A 13,276-nucleotide genomic window follows, 5' to 3' on the forward strand; every position below is an offset into this window, starting at 1 on the left:
GGACACTCAGCCGACTGAGCCACCCAGGCGTCCCTGATATGTCTCATTTTAAACTATTATTATTTTAGAGACTTTATTTAGAACGGTTTTAGAGTCACGGAAAAAATTGTTGCCGTTGACACACAAGGTTACATTAGTTTCAGGGGTACAGCATAGCGATTTGACAACTCTAAATGTGCTATGCTCACCAGAAGTATAGCTACTTTCTGTCACCCTACAAGAGTATTACAATACCATTTGACTCTATTCCTTGTGCTATACCTTTTATCCCCATGACTTAGTCATTCCAGAACTGGAAGCCTATACATCCCGCTCCCCTTCACCCATTTTGCCCATCCCTAACCCTCTCCCCCTGGCAGCCATCACTTTATTCTCTGTATTTGTGTGTCTGTTTTTTTGTTTTTTAGATTCTACGTGTAACTGAAATTGTATGGTATTTATCTTTGACTTATTTCACTTAGTGTTATGCCCTTAGTCCTCCCATGTTGCAAATGGCAAGATCTCATTCTTTTTTTTATGGTGGAGTAATATTCCATTGTATATATATCTTCTTTATCCATTTATCTATTGATGGACCTTCCGGATGCTTCTATCGGCTATTATAAATAATACCACAATAAACATAAAGGTGGATGTATTTTTTTCAAATTAGTGTTTTCATTCTCTTTGGGTAAATAACCACCAGTAGAACTACTGTGTTTCTGTTTTTAATTTTTTGAGGAAACTTCATACTGTTTTCCATAATGGCTGTCTAAATTTACATTCCTGCCAACGTTGCATGAAAATTTCTTTTTCTCCAGATCCTCAGCAACACTTGTTATTTGTCTTTTTTATGCTAGTTGTTCTGGCAGGTGTCAGGTGATACTGTGGTTTTGATTTGCATTTCCCTCAGGATTAGTGATGAGCATATTTTTATATGTCTGTTGGCCGTCTGTATGTCTTCACTGGAAAAATATTCGGGTCCTGTGCCCGTTTTTTAAATCAGATTTTTTGGGTTTTTTGGTTTTAAGTTGTAGAAATTCTTTATATCTTTTGGATATTAACCTTTTATTGGATATATTATTTGTAAATATCTTCTCCTGTTCAGTAGGTTGTCTTTCCATTTTGTTGATGGTTTCCTTTGCTGTGCAGCAGCTTTTTATTTTGATGTAGTCCCAGTAGTTTAGTTATGCTTTTATTTCACTTGCTTGAGGAGAAATGTCTAGAAAAATGTTGCTAAGGCTGATGTCCAAGAGATTATGGTCTATTTTGTCTTTTAGGATTTTAAGGTTTTAGGTTTCAAGGAGTTGAAACTTACATCCCCACAAAAACCTGCACACAGATGTTTGTAGCAACTTTATTCATAATTTTACATAAAGTTTATACACTTAAATTTTATATTTCAATTTTATAGCCCAAACTTATAAGCAACCAAGATGTCACTTAGTAGGTTAGAGATAAACTGTGCCATATGAAACACTGAAATAGTGTTCAGTGCTAAAAGGAAATGAGCTATCAAGTTGTGAAAAGACATGGAGGAACCTTAAATGCATATTACAAAGTGAAAGATGCCAATCTGAAAGGGCTACATAATGTGTAGTTTTAACTAGATGGCATTGTGGAAAAGGCAAAAATAGGGACACAGTGAAAAGAAAAGCGCTTGCTGGGACTTGAAGCTGACAGGGGAGGGATGCATAGTCGAAGGACAAAGGATTTTAGGGCAGTGAAAATACTCTAGTTGATATACTCTAAATGATATGATTCATACATGTCATTATGTATTTGACCAAACCCACAGAATGTACAGCATCAAGAGTGAACAGTAATGTAAACTGTGGACTTTGGTGACTCTGATTTGTCTGTGTAGTTTCATCAGTTTCAACAAACATACACCATTCTGGTTGGGAATGTTGTTAATGAAGGAGGCAAGGCATGGGTACATGTAAGAGGTATATAAAACATCTCGGTATCTCCTATCAGTTTTTCTGTGACCCTTATTTGCAAATCACATGATACTACACACAAAACCCTAAAGATTCCACCAAAAAAATTACTAGAGTAAATGAATTCAGTAAATTTGTAGGTATAAAATGAATACATAGGAGTCTGTTGCCTTTTGACATGCTAATAATAAAGTGCAGAAAGAAAAAACAATCTCATTCACAGTTGCACCAAAAAGAATAAAATACCTAAGAATAAACATAACCAAAGAAGTGAAAGACTTGTACTCTGAGAACTGTAATCATTGATGAAAGAAAATGAGGATACCAAGACGTAGAAAGAATTCCATGCTCATGGATTGGAAGAATTGCTATCATTAAATGTCTATACAACAAAACAAATTACAGATTCAAAGCAATCCCTAACAAAATATCAGTGGCATTTTTCACTGAACTAGAACAAATAATCATAAAATTTGTAAGGAACCACAAAAGACCCTGAATAGCCAAAGCAGTCTGAAAAAGAAGAATAAAGCTGGAGGTATCATAGTCTCAGGTTTCAAGATATACTTCGAAGCTATAATCAAAACACTATGGTACTGGCACAGAAATAGACACATAGATCAAGGGAACAGAATAGAGTGCCCAGGAATAAACCCATACTTATATGGTCAATTACTCCATAACAAAGGAAGCAAGAATATAAAATGAGGAAAGGACAGTCACTTCAATAAAATATGCTGAGGAAACTGAACACCTACATGCAAAAGAATGAAATTGAACCACTTTCTTATACCATACCCAACAATAAGCTCCAAGTGAGTTAGACTCAATTATGAGACCTAAAACTGTAAAAATCCTAAAAGGAAAAGTAGACAGTAATCTCTTGGACATCAGCCTTAGCACATTTTTCTAGTTATCTCTGTTATATTTTTTGAAGAGTATATCTTTGCTTCATTATATTGCCTTTACTTCTTTGTCAAAGATCGGTGGACTTTATTTATAGAAGTCTACTTCTAGGCTCTGTATTCTCTTCCAATGATCTGTTTGTCATTTCTTTTGCCAATATCAGTGTCTTACTGTACCTTTATAGTAAATCTTGAAGTCTGGGAGTGTCAGTCCTCCATCCTTGTTCTTCTCCTTCAGTATTATGTTTACTATTCTGGATCCTTTACCTCTCCTTAGACTCATTTTGTCAATATTTATTAAATAGTTGTCTGGGATATTGATGTTAATTGCATTGAATCCATAGATCAGTTTGGGAAGAACTAACATCTTGACAATACTGAGTTAAAAAAAATTCTTTAATGTTTGTTTTTGAGAGAGAGAGATAGAGCATGAGCAGGGGAGGGGGAGAGAGAGAGAGGGACAGACAGACAGAATCCAAAACGGGCTCCAGGCTCTGAGCTGTTAGCATAGAGCCTTATGTGTGGGGCCCAAACCCATGATGGGTGAGATCATGACTTGAGCTGAAGTCGGATGCTTGACTGACTGAACCACTCAGGTGCCCTGGGTTTTAATATCCATAGGTAAACTGGAATATCTTTTTATTTCTTCATTTCTTTTCTGATTTCACTCATCAAAGTTTTACAATTTCCCCAATACAGATCTTGTATATATTTTGTTAGATTTATACCCAAGTATTACTTTTTTGGGTGCTAATATAAACGATCCTGTTTTTAATTTTTAAACTCCACTTGTCCATTGTTGGTATGTAGGAAAGCTATTGATTGCTGCATACCAACCTTGTATTTTGCAACCATGTTATAAGGGCTTATTAGTTCTGTAGGAGTCTTTTTAGATTTTCTGTATAGATGATCATGTCATCTGTGAACACAATCTGTATACTTTTTATTTTGTTGTCTTACTGCATGGTAAAGACTTCTAGTACAGTATTGAAAGGAGTGATCAGAGAGACATCTTTGCTTTGTACCTAATCTTAGTGGGAAAACTTGCAGTTTCTTACCATTAAATATGATGATAGCTGTAGATTTTTTTGAAGATCTTTTTTATCAAGTTGAGGAAGCTCTCCTTTCATCTAGTTCACTGAAAGTTTTTATCATGGATAGGTGTTGGATTTCGTCATATGCATCTACTTACTATGATCATGTAACTTTTCTTCAGTCACATCTGACTTTTAAACATGATTTTAGATACATAATCTCGTAGTAGTTACTTGAACTTGGTAAGCATTAGTTTCCTGATAGGAACTTTGTGCATATGGGAACTTACAAGTAGCAGAGAGCAAAAATAGGTTGTCTACCATATAGGTTGTGAGTATGTTTGATAATGTATTTCAGTGCTTTCCTTAGTGTCTGTAATGTAATAAATAATTAATAATTAGTAATTGTGAACTGACCTTGGCAAATAGTAGAGGGATAATAAACATAGTAACATTAGAAAATAAGCGGCTGAAAAATATTGAAGTTAGTTTACCTAGTGAGACTGGTCAGTGAGGCAAAACAAATTTGGGTGGAGATTAGGGAATAATATGTCATAGGGACTGTGTGGGTAATTTTTAGAGCTTAAAATTGCATTTTATTACTTTTGCATATTTCAAGGGGAACATTTGTCTTTTTAGTGCACTTAAATCAGAATGAAGTTTGCCTTATAATGATTACTGTTTTTTTGAAACAGATTCAAGATATTTGGAAAGTTACCACTGATTTCTTTACGAATCTCAGATAAAAAACTGCAAGGGATTTTGGAATTGATTGAAAGCATTCCGAAACCCACACCTGCAACTGAAACATATGCCCCTGCCAAACCATTTCAGGTAATGTTTTTGCAAAATTGATAAAAGTACAAATTAAAATAACTCAACAAAAAGTATTTGTAAGAGTCACAGAATTTTTTGGGTAAAACAATTTAATTCATTTTGAATAGACCTTTAAGAATTATATCTTAAGGGGTGCCTGGGTGGCTCATTCGGTTAAGCGTCCGACTTCGGCGCAGGTCATGATCTCACAGTTCATGAGTTCGAGCCCTGCGTCGGGCTCTGTGCTGACAGCTCAGAGCCTGGAGCCTGCTTCACATTCTGTGTCTCCCTCTCTCTCTGCCCCTTCCCTGCTCATGCTGTGTCTCTCTCTGTTTCAAAAATAAATAAACATTAAAAAAAAATTATATCTTAAAAGAGAAAATGATGAAAGAGTAAAAGGCGCATGTAGTAAAGAGAGTTACATGGTAAGTCTGCCTCTCTTCCCTTTTTCAGCTTGCAGTCTCTCTCCTCGGTGGTAACATTGTTAACCACTATGTCTGTATTTGTCCAGAAGTGTTTATGGCATGTACTGTGGCATGCTTATGTATAAATATCCATATGTATATGTATATGTATATGTATATGTATATGTATATGTATATGTATATGTATATGTATATATATACACACACACTCTCAGGTTCTTAAAATTTACATAAATTGGATTATTATACTTAGCATTCTGAATTTGTATTCTTTTCACCATTATATATTATGTACCCTTGAGATATTTTCATGTTAGCACATACAGATCTACCTTTTTCTTTTTTATAGCCATATAGTATTGAATTGTGTGAACGTACCATTCTTTGCCTAACATGATCCCCTTTTCATGGGTATTCACATGAGTGCTCACAGTTAAAATACACTGTTTTCAACTTCCTTGTACATACATTTTGTGTATTTTTATCCATTGGATAAATTCCTACAAGTGGCATTGCTCAGTGAATTTTACATTTTCATGAACTTTGCCGAATTTTAAATTGAGTACTAATTTATAGTCCCACCAGCAGTAAATGTGTTTCTCTGTTCTCATTTGTCTTAAGTATTAACAATTTAAAATTTATTCAATTAAATGAAAAAAACGTTATATTTTGGTTTTGATTTGCATTTACAAGTAACTATAGGACTTATGTTCATAAGTTTATTGGGTGTTTGACTTTTTGTTTTTGGAAACTGGTGTTCATGTCTTTTGTGTTGTGGTTTTCCACTTAAGGAAATTGTTGCTATTTGTCTTTTACGAACATTTGTTTCCTTCTTTATTATCTGATTCATTTATTTTTGGCATGCCAAAGCTTTTACTTTCAACTATTCAGTTATTAGGTTTTCTTTTATGATTTGTGTGTTTTATATTATGTACCTTACCTCTTATGAAGAAAACTTCAAAATGAAGATAAGTGTTCATGTTTTTCTCTTTTAAAAATTATTTCCACATTTAACTTGTTCCTTTTGAAATAATTTCACACTTAGAGAAAAGTTGTAAAAATGGTACAAGGAACTTAACTTCATCAAACCATGTAAGAGTAATTTGCTGACATGTTGTCCCATACCCTAAAAACTGAAGTGCTTTGTAATATTTTTTTTCATAATCTCTTGCTGAGCTTTTTGTTAACAATCTCTTGAAGAGCAGAGTTTTTACATTTTGATGAAATCCACTTCATCAGTATATACTTTTATGGAATATAAGAAACATGAATAAAAGAATACGGATGAAGCTTTTTATGTCTGTAAAATTTTTGCCTAATACAAGATCAAGAAGATTTTTCTTGTGTTATAGTCTAGAAGTTTTATAGTTTTAGGTTCTTATATATTGTTTTGATTTTTTAGAGAGTGAGCATAAGCAGAAGAGGGGCAGAGGGTGGGGGAGAGAGAGTCCCAAGCAGGCTCCATGCTGAGCATGGAGCCCAGTGTGGGGCTCAGTCCCATTACTGTGGGATCATGACCTTAGCTGAGATCAAGAGTTGGACGCTTAACTGACTGATCCACCCAGGCGCCCATGTTTTTTCTTCTTAAACATTTCTAAGTTTTAGAGAAAGTACTTAGGTAAATGTTAGGTTCATTCTTCATTATCTTTGATATCTGGGGGGACTCCTCCGTCTCCCATATCTTGGGCTTAATCTGTATATCAAGAGGGTATCAAACATAGGATCTATACTAGATGTTCTTTTTAAAATCAAATGCATATATAAAAATAGGCAGAGAATAACTATGTAGTATGTCTTATACTGCGTTTCTGTTATGTGTCAGGCCACACGCTTGGCTAAGGAATACTATATGTCAGGTCATCTGTTATTTATGTTCAAACCCTAGTCCACCTCTGTATTTCTGTATATTTTTATCTTTAACCCTGATCACAATTCAGCAAGTTAAGTGTTAACAGTCATTATTTTGCCCAGGAAATAGACTCTAGAAAAGCTAAATACTTTGCTAAGATCATAAAGTTTGTAGCCTTTAGCATGCAGAGCCAAACTTTAAATTCATGTTTCTTTTTTTCTTTCTCTCATTCTTTAAACAAATCTACAGCCCAACAGCTGGCTTTGTTTTTGCTGTTTTCATGCTGCTTTCGATATAAATGATGTCCTAATCAGTAGAGACTCTATTTTCTGCTTTTTCCAAGTTTCTCAAGAAAGTTGAGTACAAAACACTAGGTCATTTCTAAGAGTTTTAATTTAATTTGAAGTGATTTCATAGGTCAGGTAAAGAAAAGTTTTTTAAGCAAAGAATCACCCCTTCATGGATGCTCAGAAAGTTTCAGTCATGAGTCTGAAAGGTCCTAACATCATCTCTTGAAGCTGGATGTTCCTTTCACTTCCTGTAATAGATTTCTTTTTCTTTGTAATTTTTATTTGTTTTGTTAAGGTGCAATTGACTAATGAGATTATACGATTTTTAATGTGTATAGTGTGGTGGTTTAACCTATGTGTATGTTGTGAAAGCATTTCACCTGTATAGTCAGTGAACACATCCATTACCTCACATACTTGTTTTTGGTGAGAACATTAAGTTCTACTCTCTTAGCAGCCTTCTGTTACTCAGTACAGGTTGTCGACAGTAGTCACCATGTTTTACACTTGATCCTCAGCCTTATTCTTCTCAAAGCTGAAAGTTTGTACCCTTTTACTAGCTGTTCCCTATTTCCTCTACCCCTTAGCCTCTGGCAACCGCTTCTCTATTCTCTGTTGCCATGAGCCTGACATTTTTGTTGTTAATTCCACATATAAATGATACTTGGCAGTATCTTTCTCCTTCCAGCTTATTTCATTTAGCATACTGCCCTCAAGGTCTATTCATGCTGTCATAATGGCGGGATTCCCTTCCTTCTCTCTCAGAGTTGAATAATGTTAAATTATGCACACATCTTGTCTTTATCCATTCGTCTGTTTGATGGACACTGGGTAGTTTCCCATATCTTGGCTGTTGTGAATAATACCTCAGCGAACATGGAGTGCAGATATCTCTTGGGCATCCTGTTTTCATTTCTTTTGGAAAACTGAGAAAGTGAGATTGCTGGATCACATGGTAGTTTTTTGAGGAACCTTCCCACTGTTTCCGTGGTGGCTGCACCAATTTACACTCCTACCAGGTGCATAGGAGTTCCTTTTTCTCCACGTCGTCTCCAATACTTCTTGCCCATTGTTCTTTTATTCTTTTTTCAGGTTTTAAAGCTGTATTTGCATATTTTACAAAATGTGCATTCCAATAGTTAAAATGATGTAAACAAAATATGGCACTCTGATTAAACTGCATTTTACAGCCTATAGGACACCCTGGACCAGCTTGGTTTTTACTTTAGATTTCACTTCTGTTCCACCCAGCTTCTTTCTTCACCAACATGGAAGTTCTTTGCATCTCCCTTTCTAGGTGGGAGAGGCAGGCGCCTTCATTGTCAGTAGTTCTCCATTCTTTGATGTGAAAAGGGGCAGGATGGTCATTTAAACTTGATCGAACCTCTTTACATCTTAAAAAGTTCAACAGCCACAAGAAGTAAAATAAGGCAATGCTGTAGAATGTACGGTCCATATTGGCGGCACATGCCTTATTACGATTCACCTGCTTGCTTCTCCTGTTTAGTTGTTTCTTTTGAAGGCAGTGGATTTCTCTCGTATGTTTGTCTTCTTCAGTATCAGCTTATTGAACTTCTCAATTACAGCCATACTGGGTTTGTCAGACATAGTTGCAGAGAAAGTGGAGCATGGCCCTCAAGCGAAGTCTGGTCTGTGCAGTAGTGCGTCTTTTTGATGGTAGCCATTCTGACATGTCAGGTGATAACTCATCATGGTTTTGATTTGCACTTCCATTAGTGATGTTGAGCATCTTTTCATGTGTCTGCTGACCATCTGTATGTCTTCTTTGGAAAACTGTCCATTTCTTTCCTCTGCCCATTTTAAAATTGGATTGTTTGTTTTGCGGAGTTGAATGAGTTTTTATATATTTTATATATTAATCCCGTATCAGGTATGTTATTTGCATATATTTTCTCCCATTCAGTTCATTGCCTTTTGTTTCTTGATCATTTCCTTTGCTGTGCAGAAGCTTTTTAATTTGAGCTAGTCCCACATGTTTATTTTCACTTTTGTTGCCTTTGCTTTGGTATCAGATCTAAAAAATCATTGCCAAGACTATCAAGGAGCTTACCTGCCTATGTTTTCTTTTAGAAGCTTATGGCTTCAGGTTTTTCATTCAAGTCTTCAATACATTTTGAGTTGATTTTGTGTTTAAGGTAGGAGTCCAGTTTTATTCTTTTGCCTGTGACTGTCCAGTTTTCCCAGCACCATTTGTTGAAAGAAACTGTCCTTTCCTTGTATATTCTTCACTCCTTTTCGAAAAATTGGTCATTAGGCAAAGGTTTATTCCTGGCCTCTCATGTCTGTTGCATTGGTCTATGGGTCTGTTTTTATGTTTGTGCCATACTGTTTGGATTACTATAGCTCTGTATAGATTTTGAAATAAGGAAGTATAATGCCTCCAGCTTTGTTCTTCTCAAGATTGCTTTGGCCATTTGGGGTTATACAAATGTTAGCATTATTCTTCTCTATTAGTGTGTAATATGCCTCTGGACTTTTGATGGAGATTGCATTGAATCTGAAGATTGCTTTGAGTAGTGTGAACTTTTTTTTAAGTTTATATATTGATTTATTTTGAGAGAAAGGAAGAGGAGTTGGTGGAGGGGCAGAGAGAGGGAGAGAGAAAGAGAATCCCAAATAGACTCTTTGCTGTGAGTGCAGAGCCCGATGCAGGGTTCAAACCCAAAACTGTGAGACCATGACTTGAGCTGAAACCAAGAGACAGATGTTTAACTGACTGAGCCACCCAGGCGCCCCAGAGTAGTATGAACTTAATATTACTGTTTGCAGTCCCTGAGCATGAAATCTTTCCATCTCTTTAGATCTTGAGTTTCTTTCATCAGTGTTCTGTAGTTTCCAGTGCACAGATGTTTTCACCTCTTTGTTTAAATTTTTTCCTAGGTGTTTTATTCTTTTTGATACTGTTATCAGTGGTAAATCTTGAAATCAGATAGTGTGGCATCTGAATTGCTTGTTTTCCCCAGATAGTTCCAACTGGTTCTTAACCTTTTCATGTAACTTTTAGAATCAGCTTTTCAATTTCCACAAGAAAATTCTGCTGGGATTTTGATAGTGGTTTTATTGTACTATCAATTTGGGAAGAATTGGCATTTTAACAAAATTGAATCTTTCTATTAGCATGATCTATCTTTTCATTTATTTAAGTCTTTAAGTATTTTCATTTTTTTCTGTAATTGGAACATACATTTGCTTCACATATTTTGTTATTTTTTGTTCGCCCAGAATTCATATGTTGAAACCTTAACCCTATTCCTTCAGAATGTGACTATATTTGTAGATAAGGCCTTCAGAGTGTTAATATGAGGCCATTAGGGTGGGTCCTCATCCATTCGGTCTGGCATATTTATATGAAGTGGAATTTGGGACACAGAAAAGGACATCATTGGTGCATGTGTACAGAGAAAACGCCAAGTGAGAACACAGCAAGAAGATGGACCTCTGGAGAGGGGCAGATGGCAGCGTAGGAGGACGCTGGGCTCATCTTGTCCTGCTGATTGCTCAGATTCCACCTACATCTGCCTGAATAACCCAGAAAACTGCCAGAAGACTAGCAAAACGGACTCTCTGGAGCCAGGCGTAGACAAGAGGCCGACAGAAGAGGGTAGGAAGGGCAGAGAGTCGGTGCGCGCTACACGGACTGGAGGGAGGGAACCAGGGTGGTGGAGGGCCAGTCCACCTGGCAAGGCAGAGCCCCCGAAGTCTGGCTTGGAAAAGCGGAGGGTTGGGGCTCCGTGAGTTCTGACAGCCCGTGGGACTTAACATCTGGAATGTTAAAAGTCAACAGCTCTGCCCTCAGAGAGCAGGGAGGGCTAGAGGACACTGGGAGGGAGAGGTGTTGAGCCCTGGAAGACAGAGCTCAGCTTGGCGGATAACAAAGGCGCCGGTTAAGCGCCATCTCCCTCTCCCATCCCCCAGCGGAAATTCCAAAGGGAACCAGTTCCCGTCACCACATTTGCTTGTACCGCTCAAACAACCAACGCTGTGCTTCTGTGGATCTATCCCTCCCAAGGGTCTGCTTCCCTCCCGGTGCTGCAGGACCCCTCCTGCAGGGGACCACCAGTGGCAAAGTGAGCAAAGCCTACCCCTCCTACCCCTGTGCACCTTGTGGATCCACCTCGGCTAATACCCCAGATCCCATCGAAGCAGTACCACAAGCCTGGCAGTGTGCCAGTAGCCCAGACAGGGGCCACACCATTCCACAGTGAGTCCTGCCCCTGGGAGAGGGGAAGATAAGGTATACACCAGTCTGACTGTGGCCCCAGCGGTGGGCTGGGGGCAGACATCAGGTCTGATTGCAGCCCCGCCCACCAACGCAAGTTACTCCAGACAGCACAGGGGAAGTGCCCTGCAGTTCCCTGCCACCCCAGGGGCTATCCAAAATGACGAAACGGAAGAATTCTCCTCAAAAGAAACTCCAAGAAGTAGCGACAGCTAACGAATTGATCAAAACCTATTTAAGCAATATAACGGAACAAGAATTTAGAATAATAGTCATAAAATTAATTGCTGGGCTTGAAAAAAGCATAGAGGACAGCAGAGAATCTATTGCTACAGAGATCAAGGGACTAAGAAATAGTCATAAGCTAAAAAATGGTGTAAATGAGGTGCAAAGTAAAATGGAGGCAGCCATAGCACGGATTGAAGAGGCAGAGGAGAGAATAGGTGAATTGGAAGGTAAAGTTATGGAAAAAGAGGAAGCTGAGAAGAAGATAAAAAATCCAGGAGTATGAGGGGAGAATTAGAGAACTAAATGATGCAATCAAACGGAACAGTATCCATATAATAGGAATTCCAGAAGAGGAAGAGAGGGAGAAAGGGGCTGGAGGTGTATTTGAACAAATCATAGCTGAGAACTTCCCTGATCTGGGGAAGGAAAAAGGCATTGAAATCCAAGAGGCACAGAGAACTCCCTTCAGACATAACTTGAATCGATCTTCTGCATGACATATCATAGTGAAACTGGCAAACTACAAGGATAAAGAGAAAATTCTGAAAGCAGCTAGGGATAAACAGGCTCTAACTTACAAAGGTAGACTCATAAGAGTAGTGACAGACCTATCTACTAAAACTTGGCAGGGCGGAAAGGAATGGCAGGATATCTTCAATGTGATGAACTGAAAAAAAAAATGTGCAGCCAAGAATCCTTTATCCAGCAAGTCTGTCATTCAGAATAGAAGGAGAGATAAAGGTCTTCCCAAACAAAAACTGAAGGAATTCATCACCACTAAACCAGCCCTACAAGAGATCCTAAGGGGGACTCTGTGAGTGAAATGTTGAAAGGACCACAAAGTACCAGAGACATCACTACAAGCATGAAACCTACAGACATCACAATGACTCTAAACCCGTATCTTTGAATAATAACACTGAATGTAAATGGACTAAATTTACCAACAAAAAGACATAGGATATCAGAATGGATAAAAAAAAAAAAAGACCCATCTATTTGCTGTCTAGAGGAGACTCATTTTAGACCTGAGGACACCTTCAGATTGAAAGTGAGGGGATGGAGAACTATCTATCATGCTACTGGAAGTCAAAAGAAAGCTGGAGTAGCCATACTTCTATCAGACAAACTAGACTTTAAATTAAAGGCTGTAACAAGAGATGAAGAAGGGCATTATATAATAATTGTAGGGTCTATCCATTGGGAAGAGCTAATAATTATAAATGTCTGTGTGCCGAATACGGGAGCCCCCAAATATATGAAGCAATCAGAAACATAAGCAACCTTATTGATAAGAATGTGGTAATTGCAGGGGACTTTAACACCCCACTTACAACAACGGATAGATCATCTAGACACAGGATCAATAAAGAAACAAGGGCCCTGAATGATACATTGGATCAGATGGACTTGACAGATACATTTAGAACTCTGTATCCCAAAGCAACAGAATATATTTCCTTCTTGAGTGCACATGGAACATTCTCCAAGATAGATCACATACTGGGTCACAAAACAGCCCTTAACAAGTATAAAAGAATTGAGATCATACTACACACACTTTCAG

General features: G+C 37.5%; 1 protein-coding gene and 1 pseudogene across 1 annotated transcript in view; one reads left to right on the forward strand and one right to left on the reverse strand.

The window, feature by feature from the left end:
• VPS13A (vacuolar protein sorting 13 homolog A) overlaps positions 1–13,276 on the forward strand; it is a 252,942-nt gene that overhangs the window by 76,713 nt on the left and 162,953 nt on the right. Inside the window, exon 23 of the mRNA XM_053907998.1 lies at positions 4,557–4,695. Within this exon, the coding sequence (XP_053763973.1) occupies positions 4,557–4,695 (139 nt within the window). The remainder of the gene's footprint in view (positions 1–4,556; positions 4,696–13,276) is intronic.
• Positions 8,579–8,934, reverse strand: LOC109275369 (thymosin beta-4-like; annotated as a pseudogene).

This window comes from Panthera pardus, unplaced genomic scaffold (genome assembly GCF_024362965.1).
Source record: "Panthera pardus isolate Hobbes unplaced genomic scaffold, ASM2436296v1 HiC_scaffold_20, whole genome shotgun sequence".
Classification (NCBI taxonomy): domain Eukaryota; kingdom Metazoa; phylum Chordata; class Mammalia; order Carnivora; family Felidae; genus Panthera; species Panthera pardus.